Source organism: Euphorbia lathyris, chromosome 9 (assembly GCF_963576675.1).
Source record: "Euphorbia lathyris chromosome 9, ddEupLath1.1, whole genome shotgun sequence".
Lineage (NCBI taxonomy): Eukaryota > Viridiplantae > Streptophyta > Magnoliopsida > Malpighiales > Euphorbiaceae > Euphorbia > Euphorbia lathyris.
In genome coordinates, this window is record NC_088918.1 from 5,198,088 (window position 1) to 5,218,155 (window position 20,068).

The window sequence follows — 20,068 nt, forward strand, 5'->3', positions numbered from 1 at the left end:
GGGAGATGATCTATTTAAATGGTATTTGACGAATCTCAAACCGAAAAATCGAATAAATTATAAAAAAAATTATTTTTAAGCTTTCTATCCATTTAATTCGAATCAAATACGTTTATTGAAATAAGTAAAATAAAAAATACAATAATATTGAATATTATTATTATTAATATAATCATTGCGGTTGGATTACACCAATATATGTTACTCCTTCCGTTTCATATTACATGTCTTTTTAGAGAGTTGTATAGAAATTAAAGATATTGGAAAAAAGACATTGGTGTCCCTTGTTTTTTTTTTTTTTTTTTGATTAAGGGTGTCCCTTGTTTATTGATTCCAATATTTATTTATCCTATAATAAGTCCATTATTCTAATTAATTTCCGTAAATCCGCGTTTTATAACAGAAAAAAGATAACTTAACGTGTACTGATCATATAAAATGATATGTAATATAAAAGAAAAAATAATCTCTAGAAAGACATGTAATATGAAACATATGTAGTATTATTCCATAAAAAAACAATATATGTTATTATTGTATTTATAATAATTCATGTAAGTCGTATTTGATTTATTTTTAAATAATTGAAGCAGAAAAATTATTTAAAAGCAAGTGATTTTCTAATCATCATGAATAGGGGTGCAACCGAGCCGAACCGAGCCGAACCCTAGGTAGGCTCGGTATTGGCTCGTTATTATCTCGAGCCGAGCCCTCTCGAATCGAGCTTTGACGAGCTTTGACCGAGCCGAGCTTTGACCGAATCTGACCGAGCTTTGACCGAGCCGAGCTTTTATCGAGCTTCTAACGAGCTTTAACCAAATTCATCATACATGCATAGAATAAGTAGCGTAAAAAATAGAAAAGCCTTATAACATACTCCATATAAGTTTAAAATATTTATAAAGAAAAACAATTATGTTATTGTCGAGATTCCAAAGTATATGGTAGGCTATGCTTACTTTGTAATGTATTTTATTCTTTATCAAAATCTAATCGTCTCGCTAAATACTCAAATGTCTAAACTTTTTTGTGTCATTTTTTGTATGGGTTAAATCTACGTTCTAAAAGGTAAATAAATATAATTTACCAAATAAAAATTAATTGGACACTTCAATACGTATTTTTTTATTTCCAATCAATACATAATTTATCTATAATTAATATTTATTATAATTAAAATAAATAAATAAATAAATCTATTTTCCTTAAAGAAAAACGGGTAGCCTACCCGTTTTCACCTAGGCAAAACGGGTAGACTACCCTATTTTGCCTAGGTAAAACGGGTAGCCCACCCGTTTTGCCTAGGCAAAATAGGATAGCCTACCCGTTTTGCCTAGGTGAAATAAGGTAGTTCATGCTATCGGTCCATGAACCCGACCGTATGGGCTACCCGTTTAGTGCAAATTCAACGAAAAAAAATTCTGTTTTAAGTTAAATTCGTTAAATTTCAGATTATTGGTAAATACGAAACTTAGATGTTCAATTATTTTTCCTTGTTTTGGAGGCATGATTTTTCTTCGTTTTGTTCTTCGCGGTTGAGAGAATTTCACTTTTTTGAATGAAAAATGAAAAGGGCAAAAATGTCAAACAGGAGACGACGGTAAGGAAAATAGGAGCGACGAATAGCAAAACCCTTTTTTTTTTGTAAAAAAATAAAAAAACCACCGTTTAGGGTCATAATTTTCGATATATGATTCTAAAAAATTTAATTCTTGGACTTTTTATTTTGATATCATCAACGGTTATTTTAACTTGGTCAATGATAAAATAAGTCGTTAATAAAGTGTAACTTTTAGAGTCATAATTTTCGATTTTGAAATTTTAAATTTTAAATTTTAAGTAAAAAGTATAAGGGTCGTGAGTGTGAATTACCCCCAAAATAAGACAGAAAATAGGAAGCCTCTTGCACTCAACTCAGGGAAAAGAAAATGAATTCACTGACCTTTTGCCTAAGAAGAAAGAAACCCCAAATTTCCATGGCTATGGCGATCGAGGAGAAAAAGATGGATTTCTTAAGCGAAGAATCAATGGTGGAGGTGAAAATCGAAAAGTTAGGGTTTAGTGAAGTTTGGTATGTAGCTAAGATCCTTAAATCATATTCTGACCCTAAAGGAAGATTCATGGTCGAGTTTCAGAGCGATTCGAATCAGCGATTGACAGATATTGTCGACGTTTCCTTTATTAGGCCTCGTCCGCCGACTCCTGCGGCTGATCAAACTTATAATCGGCACGACGTTGTCGACGCCTTCTGCGGTAATGGCTGGTGGAAGGGAGTGGTGAGTGAAGTTAAAAGTTCTGGAAGGTACAGAGTGATGTTTGAAAAACTACCTTATCAGTTGAATTTTAGCTCCGCAGATTTGAGGATTCACTTGGTTTGGAGTGATGGCATGTGGATTCGTCCTCCTAAACAGGTATGTGCTCTCAATTTTTGAAGTTAAATCGAACATATAGAGTGATTTTTCATTGAACTGTTTGTTTTTAAATCGAACATATAGAGTGATTTTTGTTCATTTATAACTTCAATCATAATTAGATCATTTACATCTTTCTTTTAAAAGTTCATTTAATTCAAAGTTGAGAGATAGTTCATAGGCCCTTGAACACCTATCATTTTGTCATAGGCCTAATGCATACTCAGCCCCTTAAAGTTGTCCGTTTTGTTCATTTAACCCCCTCACCTTACGGGACAACCCTTTAACCCCCTAAACTCCATAAAAATGTATTTCTCACCCCCTTAACTTGTCTAAATTTATCATTTTATCTCTTCTCAACTCATCGAATATCCTATTTACCCTCTTAACTCCATAAAAGTGGTATTTCTCACCACTTATGATCCTATTTACCCTCTTAATTTCATAAAAATGGTATTTCTTATCCCTTTATAGTAGTAAAAAAAGTTGAATAGAGAAAGAACGAATAAAAAATACAAATAACAAGAACATTAATATAAACAAGTTAAATACATTATATGTAGGGATAATGTACCGAAATGGGCCTATGATTTTTGGGGAAGTATCAATTTAGGTTCCACTTTTATGGAAAACATAAATATAGGTTTAACGTTTAAAAAAAGTTATCAATTTAGGCTTCGATAACGGATTGTAAGGGGTGAAAAATACCACTTTTATGGAGTTAAGGGGGTAAATAGAACATTCTATGAGTTGGGGGATAAATGGACAAGTTAAGGGGGTGAGAAATACCATTTTTATGGAGTTTAGGGGGTTAAAGGGTTGTCCCGTAAGATGAGGGGGTTAAATGAACAAAACGGACAACTTTAAGGGGCTGGGTATGCATTAGGCCTTTTGTCATACAATACCATGATTTAACATGAGATGATTATAATTTTTCTTGCATTTATATTAGGCCTACTACATCTGTTGTCCCTGCACTTGTCTAAAACTTCTCTGAACCTTCAAATGAGCCCCTGTTCTTTTCCAATTTCATTCAGCAACCCCTTATTTCTTAATAGAATTTGTTGGACGTGGAAAATAGGAGACACCCTCCATGTGTCAAAGTGTTCGCCACTTGTCAAAAAGACAATGTTAAATAGACAAATAATTAGGAACTTAAAGTTCAGAGTGCAATTGAAGTTTTGGGGTTATTGAATGCAATTAGACAAGAATATTGGGTTATTGAATTCAATTGGACAAAAATAGGGGTTATTGAATGTAATTGGATAAGAATATGGGGTTGTTAAATGCAATTGTACAAGAATAGGGGTCATTTGGAACTTTTGAAAGTTTTTGGGGCAGCTGAAGTTTTGGGTCAAGTACATGGACAAGAGATGCCTTAAGCCTTTATGTTATATATAATTGTATGGAACACACATAACATAACACGATTATGGCATGACTACCTGAATTGCTGGATAAAATGCATCTATGGTCACTAAAGTTTAAGGTCTACTCTGCAATGGTCACTGAACTTAATTATCTTTCTATAAAATCATTGAAGTTCACATTTAATTTTAATAAAAGTCATTCCGATTAATTTGTGTACAAAAGCTCACTGGAATATTGACGTGGCATAGAGAACAGTTGAATATATGTGTTTGATTTTCACAGCTGACGTGGCAGACACGTGTGTGACATGTCACACATCCTAAGCCGCAAAAAGAAATTTTTAAAAATCACATACTCTGTCCGAGATGGCGATTAGTTGACATATACTCAACTGTCTTCTATGTCCCATCAATATTCGGGTGAGTTTATGTACACAAATTGGCTGAAATGACTTTATAAAATCAAATGTGAATTCGTCGATTTCATTAAATGAAAATTAAATTTAGTGATCTTTCTGAAACAAACCCCAAACTTCAATAACTATCAGCCTAAGTTACCCTGAATTGGCACCCCATTTGCTTTCTAGCAGAATTACATGTAGACAATGAGAAAGTGGGCTTTTGTTTTCAGGAAATACCAAACACAGAACATTGTGAAAAACAATCAGAACACGTTGATAATACTGCAAATCATTCTAAGGTAGTTCCTGAAACTGAGGAGAGTCTTTCAAACCATATAAAAGAGTTTGGAAAGGAAAACTCTGTCATCTCTAAAAGTCCTTCGGCGTTAACGAAGTCAACAGACCAAGTTAGAGACAGCATACTAGCTAAATGCTTGACGTGCGATTCGGGTGCAAATCCACCATTGAACACGGGAAAGAATACTGTAAGTCATTTTCAAATTGAAATGGCACATAAATATTTCAACTACAAAGTCTATATTGCCTCCAATAATGAACTTGCTATGAATGCAGAGCCCTAACCAACAAGAAGCTGGGCCGAGAAATAGAATGGAGTTGTCCTCAAAGAAGAGGGAAAGAGAATTGAGTGCTAAAGCTACATGGCAGAAGGTTGCAGCTGCAGGTAAAGTCACATGGAATTGAAATGACATAACAGAGTAACTGTTTTTCGATAATATCATTTCTACTTATACTGGAAAGCTGCTACTTCACATGTTCTCATTATATCGGAAGTAAGAGCTTTCAAATGATAGAATTTAGAAGCATGCTCTGAGAAAGTCGAAATCATTGTTTGTCATTGCTAATTAGATTGGGTAAAATTAGTTTTGTTAAGTAAGATGAAAAGAATTGACAACTAAAACAAGTTCAACAAGACAAAGACTTAACAAGAGAACCTGTCTAACATAATATGTTTGACGCGATTATCATTTTTGTTGAATTTACGTTATATAAATTACATGGATTATATAGATCACATAACATTATTGTGATATGACAATCTATTTTAACCATAGTTGTTAAAGGCGCGCCTTATGCATAGCACAAGGTAGCGAGCCTTGATTGCATTAGGTGAGGCGCAATTTAAAAAGCTCTCGCCTTGTGCACCTCGCCTGGGCTTCGGAGCCTGAGTCAAGGCGCCCCTCAGTAACATATACTGTTTTCACTAGGTTTTTTTTTTTTTTTTGACTGTTTTGTGTAAAACAAATGGTTGATTAATCTCAACCACTAATCTAATTTAAATAAACTTAATATTAACCCTTGATCTAAATAAGAATATGAAGAAACGTAAATATAGAAAGACTATAAAGGGATTAAGAGCAGAGTCACGTAAAGAATAGTCTCCACTCAAACAGAAATTGTGACAGAAATAGAAGAAATTGCGACACACAGAAGATCGAGCAGAAGAATATGTTAATGTATCTATGAAGTATAAACTTAACTTGGTGTTTTTGACATCTAGTATTATGTGTTTATGTGGTTTTGTCTTGTTTTGTGGTCATAAGTGTGTTTTTTTGGTTTATGCTTTAACTAGTAATAAAGTATTAGTGATATTGATATCAAATATTGATATGCTTTAACCATATATATATATATGTTTTCTGCGCCTCGTGTTCCTCACCCGTGCGCCATGCGTTGCGCCTTGAGCCTAGGCTCCAGGACCCCTTAGCGCCTTAGAGCGCTTTTAACAACTATAGTTAGAACGTCATCTGCAGTTTGGCTGGCAGATCGCACAGAAAAAAGTGGCAACATGCTATGAGAGTATATAATCTGTCATGATTATATTTTGTTGCACAATTTTCTGCTAGACTGATTAAGTATGGTCATTCTTCAGCTGACCAAGAAGAAGAAGAAGCAGAAGTCTTCAAGAAGAAGAAGAAAAAGTCTAGAACCCACTCTGTTCTCTTTGAAATCCCACCTGATAAATTGGATTCTCGCTCTGCAAATTTGAGGTTTCACTTGGCTTGGAGTGATGGAAGATGGGTTTGTCCCCCTAAACCAGTACGTGATCTCATCTACTTTGCATAATTTCAAACAAAATGCAGTTGCTGTAGTTGTCAAATCGAGATTCAACTCGTGAATCGAAATCTAATTTTTTGAATCTTGACTCATAATCGAATCGAATCGTAATTCAGTTCAAATTCATTATATTGCAAAAAAAAAAAAATATTTACCATGTTGACCTATAGATCGGCTCGAAATAGAGCTGAATCGAACCGAATCATAAGATTGTGATAACAGTGGCAGTTGCACCTTTTTTTTTTTTTTTTGAAAATTTGATCAGAATAAATGTGAAATCAAAATGGTACCTTTTTTTGCTCATGATTTTCAGTGGTAAAATGCTAATTAAAGTTTGAGTTTTGTTTTATGATGTGACTGAACTTCATATTTGATTTTGGGTGACGTACATCTATGGCCCCTCAATTTTAGTGTTATTATCATGATGTTCACTGAACTTCAAAACTGGACATATAAGTCTCAGAATTTTGACATATACTAATATAAAAGTCCGAATGAATGACTACGTGAAATGCCGCTAAATCGCACTTCTTGAGGGGCCATGTTAGTAACCTCAAAGTTGAGGGGCCATCATTCAAGAGGCGTGATTTAGCGGCATTTCACGTGGTCATCCAGTATTTATACGTGTCAATGGTCATTTGGACTTTTATCTTAGTATATTATCAAAGTTTGGAAACTTTAATGTCCGTTTTTGAATTTTAGAGTTCATCGTGTTAGTAATGCCAAAATTGAGGGACCATAGGTATATCTCACCCTTTTGATTTCAATAGTTGTTAAAGGCGCGCCTGACTCAAGACGCAGAGGTTAGCGCCTTAGTAGGTCTCAGACGGGCGATGTCAGCAAGGCGGTGCCTTGTCTTGCCTTGCGCCTTGAGTCAAGGCACGCCTAGGCTCTCTAGGCGCTGTTTTAAGGGGGTTTGAGGGTTTTTTAGGGGTTTTTCAACATTTAATCATAGCCATAGGAAATCTTTAGGATTAACGGCTCAGATTAAATTAGAAAAAGAAAGGAAATAAAAGAGCAGCAGCTGCAACCCTGAAGCTCGTGACACTATTTACCCCATTTCTTTACAAGATATAGACGATGTCAATGAATGGTTGATGGGTAGATTGGATGGAGGGGGGTCAGATGAAGATGAGCTAGTGTTCCCAAAAGAAAATTTAACATGGGCTGATGTTAGTAGGGCTGTTGGAGCTGAAGAAAGTGCTTATCATTCTAGAGGAGTAGGAAAAAATTGTTATGAATGCCTCTAGTTCAAGTGCTAGGCCTAGGTTAAAGCATAAGGGTAAAGCATCATAGTTAGAGATGAGGAGGAAACTGACTTTGTAGATGATGAGTACCTCCTCGAAGATGATGAGATTGAGAATCTTGAAGAAGAATATGTTGATGGAGGAGATGATAGTGATGATGATGATGATGAATAGGGACTATAAAGACTAAAGAGTTTACAAGTCTTGGTTGAGGAAAAGTAGTTATTATTAGACTATTAGTTAGTAACTTAGTGTTAAGTTGAAGTTGAACTTTGGTCTTTAGTTTAGATTTAAATTTTATTAGGAATTCTGTCTTAGATTTAAATCTCAAGCATTTTATGATTAAAATTATTGTTGTTTGATTATTTGTGTCAGTTTAGAAATGTTAGTGTTGTTATTTACAATTGTATATGTTTTTTTTTTGTGCGCCGTGCGCCTAGGCTCCAGGACCCCTTTGCGCCTTAGTGTGCCTTGTGCCTTTCAAATCAATAAAGTCATTCTAGCCAAGTTGTGTAGAAAAACATGATTTACAGAGACAATACGTCTGACATTACATGACTATGTTTCACGGACACAACCTTCATAAAATAGCATTGAAACGGACACAGGCACGAAACGCAGAACGCTACTGAAGAGGAGTGTTCGTGCAACATAGTTACACATGATTATTGTCTTTGTTACATTTATGTCATATATATTTGTATAGAGAACAAATAACATAACACGATTATGACACGACTACCTGAAATTATTTATCTAAATTGCTTTCTAGCAGAATTACATGTAGACAATGAGAAAGTGGGCTTTCGTTTCAGGAAATACCAAAGACGGCAGATTGTGAAAAACAATCAGCTGCAAATCACTCTAAGGTAGTTCCTGAAATTGAGGAGACACTTTCAAACCATGCTAAGACACTTTCAAACCATGCTAAGAAGTTCAGAAAGGAAAACTCTGTCATCTCTTTAAATCCTTCAGTGTTAATGAAATCAACAGAGAACGTTACAGAGAGTACACTAGCTAAATGCTCGACGCTCGATTCGGGTGCAAATCTGCCATTGGACAAGGGAAAAAATACTGTAAGTCATTTTGAAATTGAAATGGCACATAAACATTTCAACTACATAGTATCTATTGCCTCCAATAATGAACTTGCTATGAATGCAGAGCCCTAACCATCAAGAAGCTGGTCCGGAAAATAGAATGGAGCAGTCCTCAAAGAAGAGGATAAGAGAAATGGATGCTCAAGTTACCGGGCAGAAGGTTGCAGCTGCAGGTAAACTCACATGGAGTTATAGTTGTCAAATCGAGATTGGACTTGTGAATCAAAATCCTCATTTTGTGAATCGAATCAAATCATGAGATTTGGTTCAAATTCCTAATATTATAAAAAATAAAATATTTACCATGTTGAGTTTTCAAATTATAGAGTTTGGAAGCATAGTCCGAGAAAGTCATTGAAGTCATTGTTTGTTGTTGCTAATTTGATTGGGTAAAATTAATTTTGTTAAGTAAGATGAAAAGAATTGACAACTAAAACAAGTTCAACGAGACAAAGAACCGACTTTAGAAAGAACCCGACTAACACAATATGTTTCACACGTTTATCATTTTTGTTGAATTTAGGTTATATAAATTACATGGATTATATAGATCACATAACATGATTATGATACGTCAATCCATTTTGACACCCTTGTTGAAAACTTTATTGATACTAAATGTTGTATTTGTTGTGTTCCAAGGCGTCATAGTTAGAACATCATCTGCATTTCTGCTCCCAGATCACACAGCAAAAATGGCTTCATGATTATGTGTTATATTTTGTTCCACACTTGATTTTCTGCTAGTCTGATTAAGTATGGTTATCCTATAGCTGACCAAGAAGAAGAAGACGCAGAAGTCTTCAAGCAGAAGAAGAAAAAGTCTAGAAAGCACACTGTTCTCTTTGAAATCCCACCTGATAAATTCGATTTTTGCTCTGCAAATTTGAGGTTTCAGTTGGTTTGGCGTGATGGCAGATGGGTTCGTCCCCCTAAATCGGTAGGTGCTCTCATCTACTTTGATCATAATAAATGTGAAATCAAAATTGTCAGGGGTAAAATACATCAATGTTAATTAAATTTTGAGGTTTGGTTTATAAATGCGACTGAACTTCACACAATTTTACTTTTACTAGCATATACTAATAGTAATATAAAAGTCCAAAGGACTTTCAACCAATTTAAATACCAGATGACTACGTGAAATGCCGCTAAATCAAAGTTGAGTGGCCATCATTCAAGCAGTGTGATTTAGCGGCATTCATTTCACGTGGTCAACCAGTATTTATACTGGTCAAAAGTCATTTGGACTTTTATGTTAGTATATTATCAGTTTGGAAACTTTTACGTCCGGTTTTGAATTTCAAAGATCATCATGTTAGTAATCCAGAATTGAGGGACCATAGGTATATCTCAATAAAGTTTCTAGCCAATCCGTGTAGAAAAACATGATTACAAAGACAATCCGTCTAATATAACACGGGCACGGGAAACATTATTTCTAAAATACAACCTTCATAAAGTAGCATCAAATGGACACAAAACGCTACTAAAGAAGAGTGACTATGTTGCATGATTATTGTTTTTGTTACATTTATATCATATTTTTTTGTATAGAGAACAAATAACATTACACTGTCATGACACGACTACCCGAAATTATTTATCTAAGTTGCTTTCTAGCATAATTACATGTAGACAGTGAGAAAGTGGGCTTTCGTTTCAGGAAATACTAAAGACGGCAGATTGTGGAAAACAATCAGCTGCAAATCACTCTAAGGTGGTTCCTGAAACTGAGGAGACACTTTCAAACCATGCTAAGAAGTTCGGAAAGGAAAACTCTGTCTTCTCTTTAGCTAAATGCGCGACGAACTATTGGTGTGCAAATCTGCCATTCAACAAGAGAAAAAATATTGTAAGTCATTTTCAAATTGAAATGGCACAACTACAAAGTATCTATTGCCTCCAATAATGAACTTGCGATGAATGCAGAGCCGTAACCATCAAGAAGCTAGAGCTGAAAATAGAATGGAGGAGTCCTCAAAGACGAGCGAAAATGAACTGAATGATCAAGTTACGAGGCAGAAGGTTGCAGCTGCAGGTAAACTCACATGGAATTTGTTAATTTGTTATCTAATTGTAATCGTTTTTGGTATATCAAAAGTTTTCATTGTTAATTTGTTATCTGATTTGCATATAACTCTTATAACATGGTTGCGGAATTAGAGCTTTCAAATGATAGAATTTGGAAGCATACTCCAAGAAAGTCGGTGAAATCGTTATGGTTGCTAATCAGATTGGCTAAAAATTAGTTTTGTTAAGATGAAATATGAAGCATGAATGGATTGGCAACTAAAATAAGTTCAACAGAACAAAAATTGACTTTATTTTGCCTGTTTTTTGGTTGAAAACTGTATTGATATTTGATACTAACTTAAGGCATTACGGATAGAACATCGTCTTCGTTTTCGATCACAGATCACACAGCAAAAGTGGGAACATTCAGAGGTGGCAAATGTTTCGCGTCAAAATGGTGTTATCTCATAAATATGTTTCATATGGTTATATACGATGTAAATGCTAGAAAAATGATTTTCTGGTCAATCGGATTGTCTCTATAAATCGTGTTTTTCGTGTCACAAATTGCCATTGCTTCTTGATTACGAATGATTTATGTATTATATTTTGTTGCACACTTGATTTTCTACTGGTCTGATTAAGTACGGTTATCTTTCAGGTGACGAAGTGAAGAATCACAGGCTACCTTTCACGAAAACCTCATTTGCTTGGAACTACATAGACTCTCTAGAAGTTTTCCGGATCCTGTCTACACCACATTTTACTCCTTTGTCGGAACTGGACGAGGAAATCCGTGAAGGACTTGCTATCAGTCATATGTTGACATTTGCCACATTGGTCGAGAAGGCATCCGAGTTGGAAATAGAGAAGCCTACAAGTCTTTTTGACAGCTATTTGGGAGCTCTAGCTGATCTTAAAATGCTCGGATTTGATGTTAAGGCAGTGGCAGATACCATTACGGAGTTATTGTCATTCAAAAAAAGGCAAGAAAAGCTCGAAAATCGATCTGGAGAAATTCAAGAAAAGATTGCAGAATGTGATGGTGAAAGAGCAAAGTTGGATGAAGAAATCAATGAAATTGACAAGATGATAAGCGAGTTAGAAGAGCGGCGAGCAATGAAAGTGTCCCGGAAAACGAAAGAAGATTCGAAAAGCGAATTTCTACAGTTTAATGCCTCAAGTATCAAAGCTGACTTGGTGCTTGTGAAGGAAAAGTTCAAGGTGAAAGCTGCTGCCCTTGGAAAACAGTAGTCAAGAATGTATATTTCTCGGGGAATTAAGAGTCCAAATGGTCCCTGAAGTTGTCAGGCGTTATCAGTTTAGCCCAAATCGACGTCCAAATCTGACAAAAATTTTGGTATTGAATGGTTTGGCTAATTTGGACTAAATTGATCATGATGCCAACTTTAGGGACCATTATGACCCTTAATTATTTGCTTTTGTGTATAGATTTTAGACCTCAAAATGTAGTCGGTTTGTTTGGCTAACCTTCTGGTGCAGATTTCTCTATAAGAGTAACCTGCTCATGTTTCTAATGTGAATAGTGGTGTTAACGAGTAGAACCAAGACCGAGAATAAAATGTTAGGCTCAGCTCGTGTCTTGGCTTGAGAAAACTTTGCGAACAGATCGATTTACATACATTCATATTTATATGTTTAAAATTTTTGTTATTTAGTTCTAACCTTCCGGTGAAGAAAACATTAAATTTAAACTTCATGAATAAATTTAACATATAATTTACAATAAATTTAAATTATATAATTATAAAAAAATCAATGATTATATATTAATTAAAAAATAAATTCTGAACTCGAATTGGGTTTTAACTGAGCATTATAACTAAAAATTAATGAAATATATATAATAAAGAAAAATAATTGAGTTTGATCATCAGATTTTGAGCTGAATCTAAAAAAGCTCGAGTTCATTAATATTCAAACTGATCTCGAACTTGAATCGAGTTCTATTTGACCAAGCGGAGTTCGAAGACTCTTTAAGTAAGAAAATCATGGGATGAATAATTCAATGTTGATCTATCTGTATTTACTTAGAAAAATTAAGGACTATACGCATTTGGTGCCATGAGTACTGTGAACAAGAAAATCATTAGTAAAATTATTGATTTCTAATACGAGATAAAATAATCTACGGAATATTGTTTGATACAATTATTATTTTTATCATATATATAATGATGAGATAATATATTTTGATACCACTAATATGATGAAGCCATCAGATAATGGATTGTAGCATATCCAGTGACGGAGCCAGGATCTAAACATCGGAGGAGCTAAACTAGGGATGGCAACGGGTAGTGTACCCGCGGGTATCCGGCACTACCCGACCCTAATAGGACTATCCGTACCCTGTATAAAAGGGTATGAGACGGGTATGGGATCAAAACCATTACCCGTTAGGGTAATGGGACGGGTATGGGAATACCCTCTAGGGTACCCGATACCCGTTATCCGTTATAAAAAAAAATTTATATTAATAAATATCATTATTTTTTAGATGTAAGACGTGAAATTTAAACCCCAACCATTTATTTTTTAACAATTGAGTGATACCACTAAGCTACTTTTATTCTTATTAATTAAGGTTCAATTTATTCAATTTTTAGATTGATGATTTATTAAATTTATAGTTTGTTAAATTTGTAATATTTTTTTTATTTATTGATTCTTAATGGGTAAGGGTACCCGCGGGTACCCGCGAATTAAATGGGAAGGGTATGGGATGCAAAAAGTATACTCGTTAGGGTAATGGGACGGGTACGGGTAATTAAAAAATAAAAGGGTAAGAGTTTGGGAATGACATTACCCGCGGGTACCCTACCCGTTGTCATCCCTAAGCTAAACCATGTGGAGAAAATTAAATGCTACTTCAAAGAAAATTAAATATGGGGTTTTTAGCGGGGTCAAAGGGTCGGTTGACCCTTCCCGCCCTCTATGGCTCTGCCCTTGAGCATACCGCAAGAATAGGTATGCATGCATACACGCTACCCACACTCATCAAGCTGTCTAACAAACTCATGTAATGTAACAGATTTTGCCCCAGAATGGAGCTCCTATGAGAAATAAAGTCTCGTAAAGGTCCTGATTAAACATTATACCCGCTGTGATGTTCTGTTAACCAGGATGAAACCGATAGCTAGTCTACCGGTTTTAAATTATAAAGAACCGATAGATTAACTACCGGTTTCATATTAAAAAATTAAGTATTTCCGATTAATTTTTAATTGAAATAAGTAGCTAGTTTACCGGTTTCATGTATTATTTTAAAAAATATGACAATCGGTGGACTTTCAGAAGTTTTGAAAGAAAATTCAAAATTGGTTCTTATACTTCTAAAAAATTTAAACCTAATGTTTCTAAGCAAAATAAATTTTAGCCTGACGTTACTGAAAATTTGAAAAGACTGTTTTGACTGTTAATAACAGTCAAACCATATTTTTCAATTTCAGTAATGTAAGGCTAAAATTGATATTGCTTGAAAACGCTATGGTTAAATTTATAATTTCAGATTGTAAAAATCCTAATTCAAACTGTAATGTACTATAAAAAAAATGTAAAAACATTTATTTAAACTGTAAAAATTATAATTTCAAACATAACAATCAAAACAGTCTTTTCAAATTTTCGGTGGCATTGGACTAAAATTGATTTTGCTTAGAAACATTATATTTAAATTTGTATTATTTCATAGTTAGTGGTACTAAATAATCACTTTCCAAAATTAAACAGTGAAGTTTAAAGATTAATGATTTGAAGATTCAGATTGCTTGGGAAAAAGGATGGCACAAGTTATGGGTGGAATGTGATTCTGTTTATGTGTTAAATTTGCTTAGGAAGCGCTCTCTAGATGTTCCATGGGCGTGTTCCATGGGCGTTGCGACAGGATTGGATTGTTTGTCTTCGGCATTGTTCTTCTATGGATCTAAATGTTCCTCATATTTTTCGCGAAAGAAATAGAACGACTGATGCATTGGCTAAATTTGGCGTCACAACAGATCATATTATTTGGTGGAATTCTGCACCAGCTTTTTGCAATAGATTTATTTCTGATGATGTGTATTGTTTAGAAGAATTCCGTTTCTCTTAATTTTTTTATTGTATTTTTTCCTCATTTTAATAAAATTCGGGTCTGGATTTTTGATTGGTTTTGTGAAGATACCAACCTAGTTAGGATCTTTGCATTCCGATACCCAACTTTTACTTAAAAAAAGATTAATGATTTGAAGCTAAACAAAAATTTCAAAAGTATTAGGACTGATTTTGAGTTTTTCTTTTAAAAATTTCAAAACCTTTCGCAAACTCCACCGATTTGCATATTTTGTAAAATAGTATACATGAAACTGGTAAACTACCTACCGGCTTCGATTAAATTTTTTAAGAAATATATATTTTTAGCAGAACCCTATAATGGTATAATGCTTAACCAATTTATTTCTTATAAAACTCCATTCTGGGTAAAATCCTATTAAGATTAATTAAAATATAATAAAAGTATATACAGGTTTTTTTTATAATTAATGAAGTATTTACTTGAAGAATATTCTAAAATTTCTCATATTTTGGAGGGAAAAGAAGTTGAAGGTTAGCCGTTATAATTGTTGATGCGGTAGTTTAATATAGGCTTAATACATCATTTGTCCTCTTAACTTTCAAAGTGTTTCGATAGTTCTCCCAACTTGCATAAAATATTCATATAGCTTATCAACTTACATAAAATATAATCAAATCATTCGCTTGCAAAAAAAAGTAAGCTGCATGCGAAAAATGTATTGCACTCACCTTGAAATGTTATTATATAATTCAGGGAATGAATTAAAACATATTAAAAATGAATTTCTTACTTGCTCAACTGTAAAACTTATCTTCTATAAAAAAAATTGAAGTATTATCTTCTATAATATTAGAACCGGATACCCCGAGCTTGGTTGTTTTACTTTTCTAAGGTGCGTGCAACACACCTTCCGCATATAACTTATTTTTTTGCAATCGAATGATTAATTGATTACATTTTACACAAGTTAAGGAGGTTATCTGAATATTTTATACAAGTTGATGGGCTATCGAGACACTTTGAAACTTCATGGGCTAATTAATTTTTTTTAGACAAGTTCAGAAGGGAAATAATGTATGCAATGTGATCAATGGGAATTTCTTTGCTATACAGAGCAATACATCCGACTAATTAATTAATGCTATTGATAAACATTTAATTTTTAACACCAATCAATTTCCATGAGGTGATATATATTCGCCTTTTTAATTGGTTCTGTATATTACTTTTACATGGATGTGGTGAAGCTCGTAGCCTAGTGGTTGAGAGCTTACCTATGCCTTGGGAGGTCATGGGTTCGAATCACATCCGGGTCTGGTGGGGATTTTTCTTTCTTCTTTATAATGTAAGCGCATTGTGCCCCAAATTTAGCATCGCCATTGATTTTGACCGCGTTCAACTGGTCCTGGACCTGCTCTCGTAACAATTCGTCAGTTATCCAAACTCGATCATACACTAGTTTATTCCTTCAATACCATAACTTCCAAAGCATTGTTGCCCATATCCTTATTTCGTCTATCGGTAGATCATCCATACATCGGAGCATCCAAGTTTGAATATCAGGCGCCGTGATTTTAGACATGCAAATCATCAATCCTGCTGATTTCCAGAACGTACGAGCCGGCTTGCACGAAACAAAATAGTGACACAAAAATTTCTCATCAGATGAACATACCGGACAGATAAAAATTGTGTTAATTCCGCGTGCAGCAAGCTTGGAGAAGCTCGGTAGAATTTCTTTGGAGAGCCTCCAGAGGAAATACAAAAAATTTGGCGAGCAATGAATTTTCCATATTCGTAACTGCAATTCCGCTCTATTATTTGACTATTCCGGCACATCCTCAATCTATCTTCTTAGCGATTCAGCGAGGTAGTACGCACTTCGCACAGTGAACTCACCATTTTTCGATGGACCCTAGTACCTAGAATCAAGAGGTCGTCTAAAACTCAAACGAATTTGCATAATATCATCGACATGCATAGGAGTGAAAAATAAACGCAAAGACAGTTCATCCCACTGCATAGTATTCTCGTTTATTTCTCGCATAACAGAATTACAAATACACCACTATATTGTTTTTTACAAATTTATGTAACTTGTAAGAGACATTATGAAAAAAAAAATACATGCATGAATTAGCTATTGTATTTTATTTTAAATATTACCATCCAGAATTCTCATTAAACGATAAAATAATGAAAAAAAAATACTGAGAAAAACATGAAAAAATGAAGGGGGGAACGAAAAAAAATAAAACGGAATGAACAAGAAAAAAACGAAAAATGTTAACGAAAAAAATGAAAAATGGAAACAACATGAAACACAATGAAAAGTGAAAATGTAAAAAACAAGAAAATCGAGAAAATATGAAAAAAAAAGATAAAATGAGAAAAAAATTGTTTTTCTCATTTTTTGCATTTCTCTCGTTTTTTTTTTCACTTGTCACGTTTTCTTTTGGTTTTCGCTTTTTTTTTCCTATTTTCGCATTTTCACGTGTTTTCCAATTATCATGTTTTTTTCCTTTTTTCTTTTTTCGTTTTTTTATTTATCATGTTTTTCTCATATTTCCACTCGTGTTTTTCATATCTGTCATATTTTCGCTGATTTTAATTTTGCAAAAAGCATCATTAGGCCCCTGATCTTTCATCTTTTGGTGCATTAAACCCCTGATCTTTTATTTGGATACATTAAACCCCTCATCATTTATTTTTGGTCTCATTAAGCCCTTGATGACCAAAAAAATTAATTTTGAATATAAAATTCGGTTAACAGGCTATTATTCATTGCATCTGTATTCAAAATTTGTATTTTTTCGCTGTTTGAAAGCAGTTTTGGATGTGTAATGTGGTTATAGGAAAACTGTAAAAACCTTAATTCAAACCGTAAAAAATAATTTTTTTAATAATCTCAAATACAGATAAAGTTAATAACGTATTTTTAACAGACTTAGATGTTTATAACTTACTAATTTGGTCATAAAGGGTTTAATGAGACTAATAATAAATGATCAGGAGCCTAATGTATTCAAATAATTGATTAGGGGCTTAATGAACCAAAAAATGAAAGATGGCCTAATAATGCCTTTTGCCTTTTAATTGTGTAAATAAAGTTTTATGATTATATTTAACTGAACAAACATATATTATACCTGTAATTACATTTCAACAAAAACAATTAAAATCTACCCACCAAACATGTTAATTGCATCACTATCTCACTTCATTATTTTGCACATTGTAGTGTATCAAATGCAATCTAAAAGATGTCCCTTTTCTGTGTTTTTCTACAATATTTTTTATAAAACCAAATATACCTTTTGTCGCTCAATAGTTATGTCAGTTAAAGTCAGTTTATGAGAGACGCAGCATTACATGTCGTAATATATTTGAAGGGATGGCACATTATCAATGAGATTGTTTTACTCGACAAGAAATGATTTCAAACTCAGGATTCGTGATGCTGATTGGACATGTAGAAAAACTGGAAGGTGAGTCGTAAGATATCTTAGAAGTCCAAAAAAACATCTAAGGTTTAGCAAATTGAGTTCTAGTTCAAACCATATCTTCTAAATCCTTTATTTTATAAACATCAAACAGCAATCCATATTACGGCTAATCATGTTCATCACAAAAGAACCAAGCATCTAGATATGAATTTACTATATTGCGAGGGAATTTTTAGATGCCGATCTCATTTCTACTTTTTGTATTGATATTTAACAACTTGCGGATCTTTTAACCAAACCATTAACTCGACACCAGATGCAGCCAGGGGCGGATCCAGCCTAGAACCCGGGGGGGGGGGCCAAAACCCCCCGGCCATCGGCCTGCTCTTGTCTAAGACGGGTTATGTTTCCATTCCTGCTTCATCTTGAGGAGAGGGTGATGAAATCTATCAAGCTTTAGTAAGGGCGGACACAGCCCAGAGCCCGAAGGGCCATAGCCCACCCAGCCACCAATTCTACCCTTGAGTACCAGTAGTTCCGCCTCTTGTAGCCCTCCTAATATTAATTTATAGACTCTATGTAGTATCATTTTAATATTTTAAAGTAGATAAGATGGTTTAAGATGCATGCTTTAATTCAAAAGGTAATGTTATAATTTTAGAAACTAGCTTTTAACTTATAGAAAATTAAATGTCTACTCTTTCCACGTTGGACATTTTTAATGTTTTAGCCGATATACCAAATCAACGATGTTTTAACATACTGCAGGCTAAAACAAAATGTGCCCAGTCCGTTAAGGCTGGATTTTGAAATTACCCCTAACCATACGCCTAAAATTAACCCCTCAAATTTAAATTCCTGGCACTGCCACTAAGCTTTAGGAGGTCATGGATTGTATACCATAACAACAAGAATGCACACATACAGGCTAGTCACACTCATACAGTTGCCTAACAAACTCATCTAACTAACACATCTTGGAGGGAAACAAGTAGGAGATCATGGCTAGGGATGACAATGCACGGACAAGGTACCCGCGAGTCAATATCCATCATAAACTCTTACCAGTTTATTATTTTAATTATACATTCTGCACATTACTCTAACAGATATACTTCTTGAATCTCCTACTCATCCCATTAATTTGCGAACATCCACGGGTACCCTTACCCGTTAAGAATCAACACATAAAATAAAATTACAAATTTAATAAAATAAATTTAATAAAACATCCACAAACTTGATAAATCATCCATAAATATAACAAACATTCTCAATTAAAATATTTTAAATCACTCAAATTATCAAGAAATTAAAACACTAAAAAAAATTGTTCATTTTATTAACTCTTACCTGTTGTCATCCTTAATCACGGCTAATGTGGACATTGTCTTTATTTACTGGTAGTTTAGTATATAAGCATGTGTAATGTATTGAGAGCATAATTGTAAATGAACTGAGCCGCTCATATGAGTAGCTTGACATTTGGGTCAATAAAAGCTCGACGTTCAGGTCAATTTATAAACGAGCCGAGTTAAGCACGGTGAAACTCAGTTCGAAAGCTCGAGAGCAGACCCAATTATAAATTCGTAAACAAACTCATTAACAAACTCGATTATAATGTTCATCAACAGACTCTTAAGCAAGCTCAGTTCGATTATTTTTCTAATAATAGGATTTCTAGAAAGGAAAATGTAAAAAACTACTTAGTTTTGCGCGAACGTTTAGTTTTGTAGATTTCAAAACTAAGTAGCATATTAACATAATTAATGTGATGTTCACGCCATAAACAGAATTAACAAACTGCTCGCGAACAAAGCTTGTGGACAAATAAATGAGCTGTTCGTGAGCAGCTCACAATAATGAATGAGCTCGTCCATTTTCTACAACTCAGCTAGATTACAGTCCTAACTGTGAATCTTGAGA

General features: G+C 34.0%; 1 protein-coding gene across 3 annotated transcripts; it reads left to right on the forward strand.

Annotated features, from left to right (window-relative positions):
* Positions 1-1,879: 1,879 nt before the first annotated feature.
* On the forward strand, positions 1,880-12,286 carry LOC136205512 (DUF724 domain-containing protein 6-like). 3 transcript variants are annotated; one of them, XM_065996141.1, is made up of 11 exons: positions 2,141-2,276; positions 2,356-2,411; positions 4,413-4,667; positions 4,756-4,864; positions 6,074-6,240; positions 8,321-8,581; positions 8,670-8,778; positions 9,379-9,545; positions 10,272-10,460; positions 10,538-10,646; positions 11,283-12,286. In XM_065996141.1, the coding sequence occupies exons 2-11, from the start codon at positions 2,388-2,390 to the stop codon at positions 11,873-11,875; spliced, it is 1,983 nt and encodes a 660-aa protein (XP_065852213.1). In that variant the 5' UTR covers positions 2,141-2,276; positions 2,356-2,387; the 3' UTR covers positions 11,876-12,286. The 3 variants fall into 3 exon arrangements, with proteins under 3 accessions (XP_065852210.1, XP_065852212.1, XP_065852213.1); XM_065996138.1 differs by having other exon boundaries at positions 1,880-2,411; XM_065996140.1 differs by lacking the exon at positions 6,074-6,240 and having other exon boundaries at positions 1,881-2,411; positions 8,499-8,581.
* The last annotated feature ends 7,782 nt before the right edge of the window (positions 12,287-20,068 follow it).

What these genes read in the sequence shown, in the direction of transcription:
- LOC136205512 (XM_065996138.1), top strand. Translation starts at nt 1,929, where the DNA reads ATGAATTCACTGACCTTTTGCCTAAGAAGAAAGAAACCCCAAATTTCC. An exon ending in GGGTTTGTCCCCCTAAACCA is followed by an intron (nt 6,241 to 8,320) that starts GTACGTGATCTC and finishes CTTTCGTTTCAG; the next exon opens with GAAATACCAAAGACGGCAGA. An exon ending in TGGACAAGGGAAAAAATACT is followed by an intron (nt 8,582 to 8,669) that starts GTAAGTCATTTT and finishes CTATGAATGCAG; the next exon opens with AGCCCTAACCATCAAGAAGC.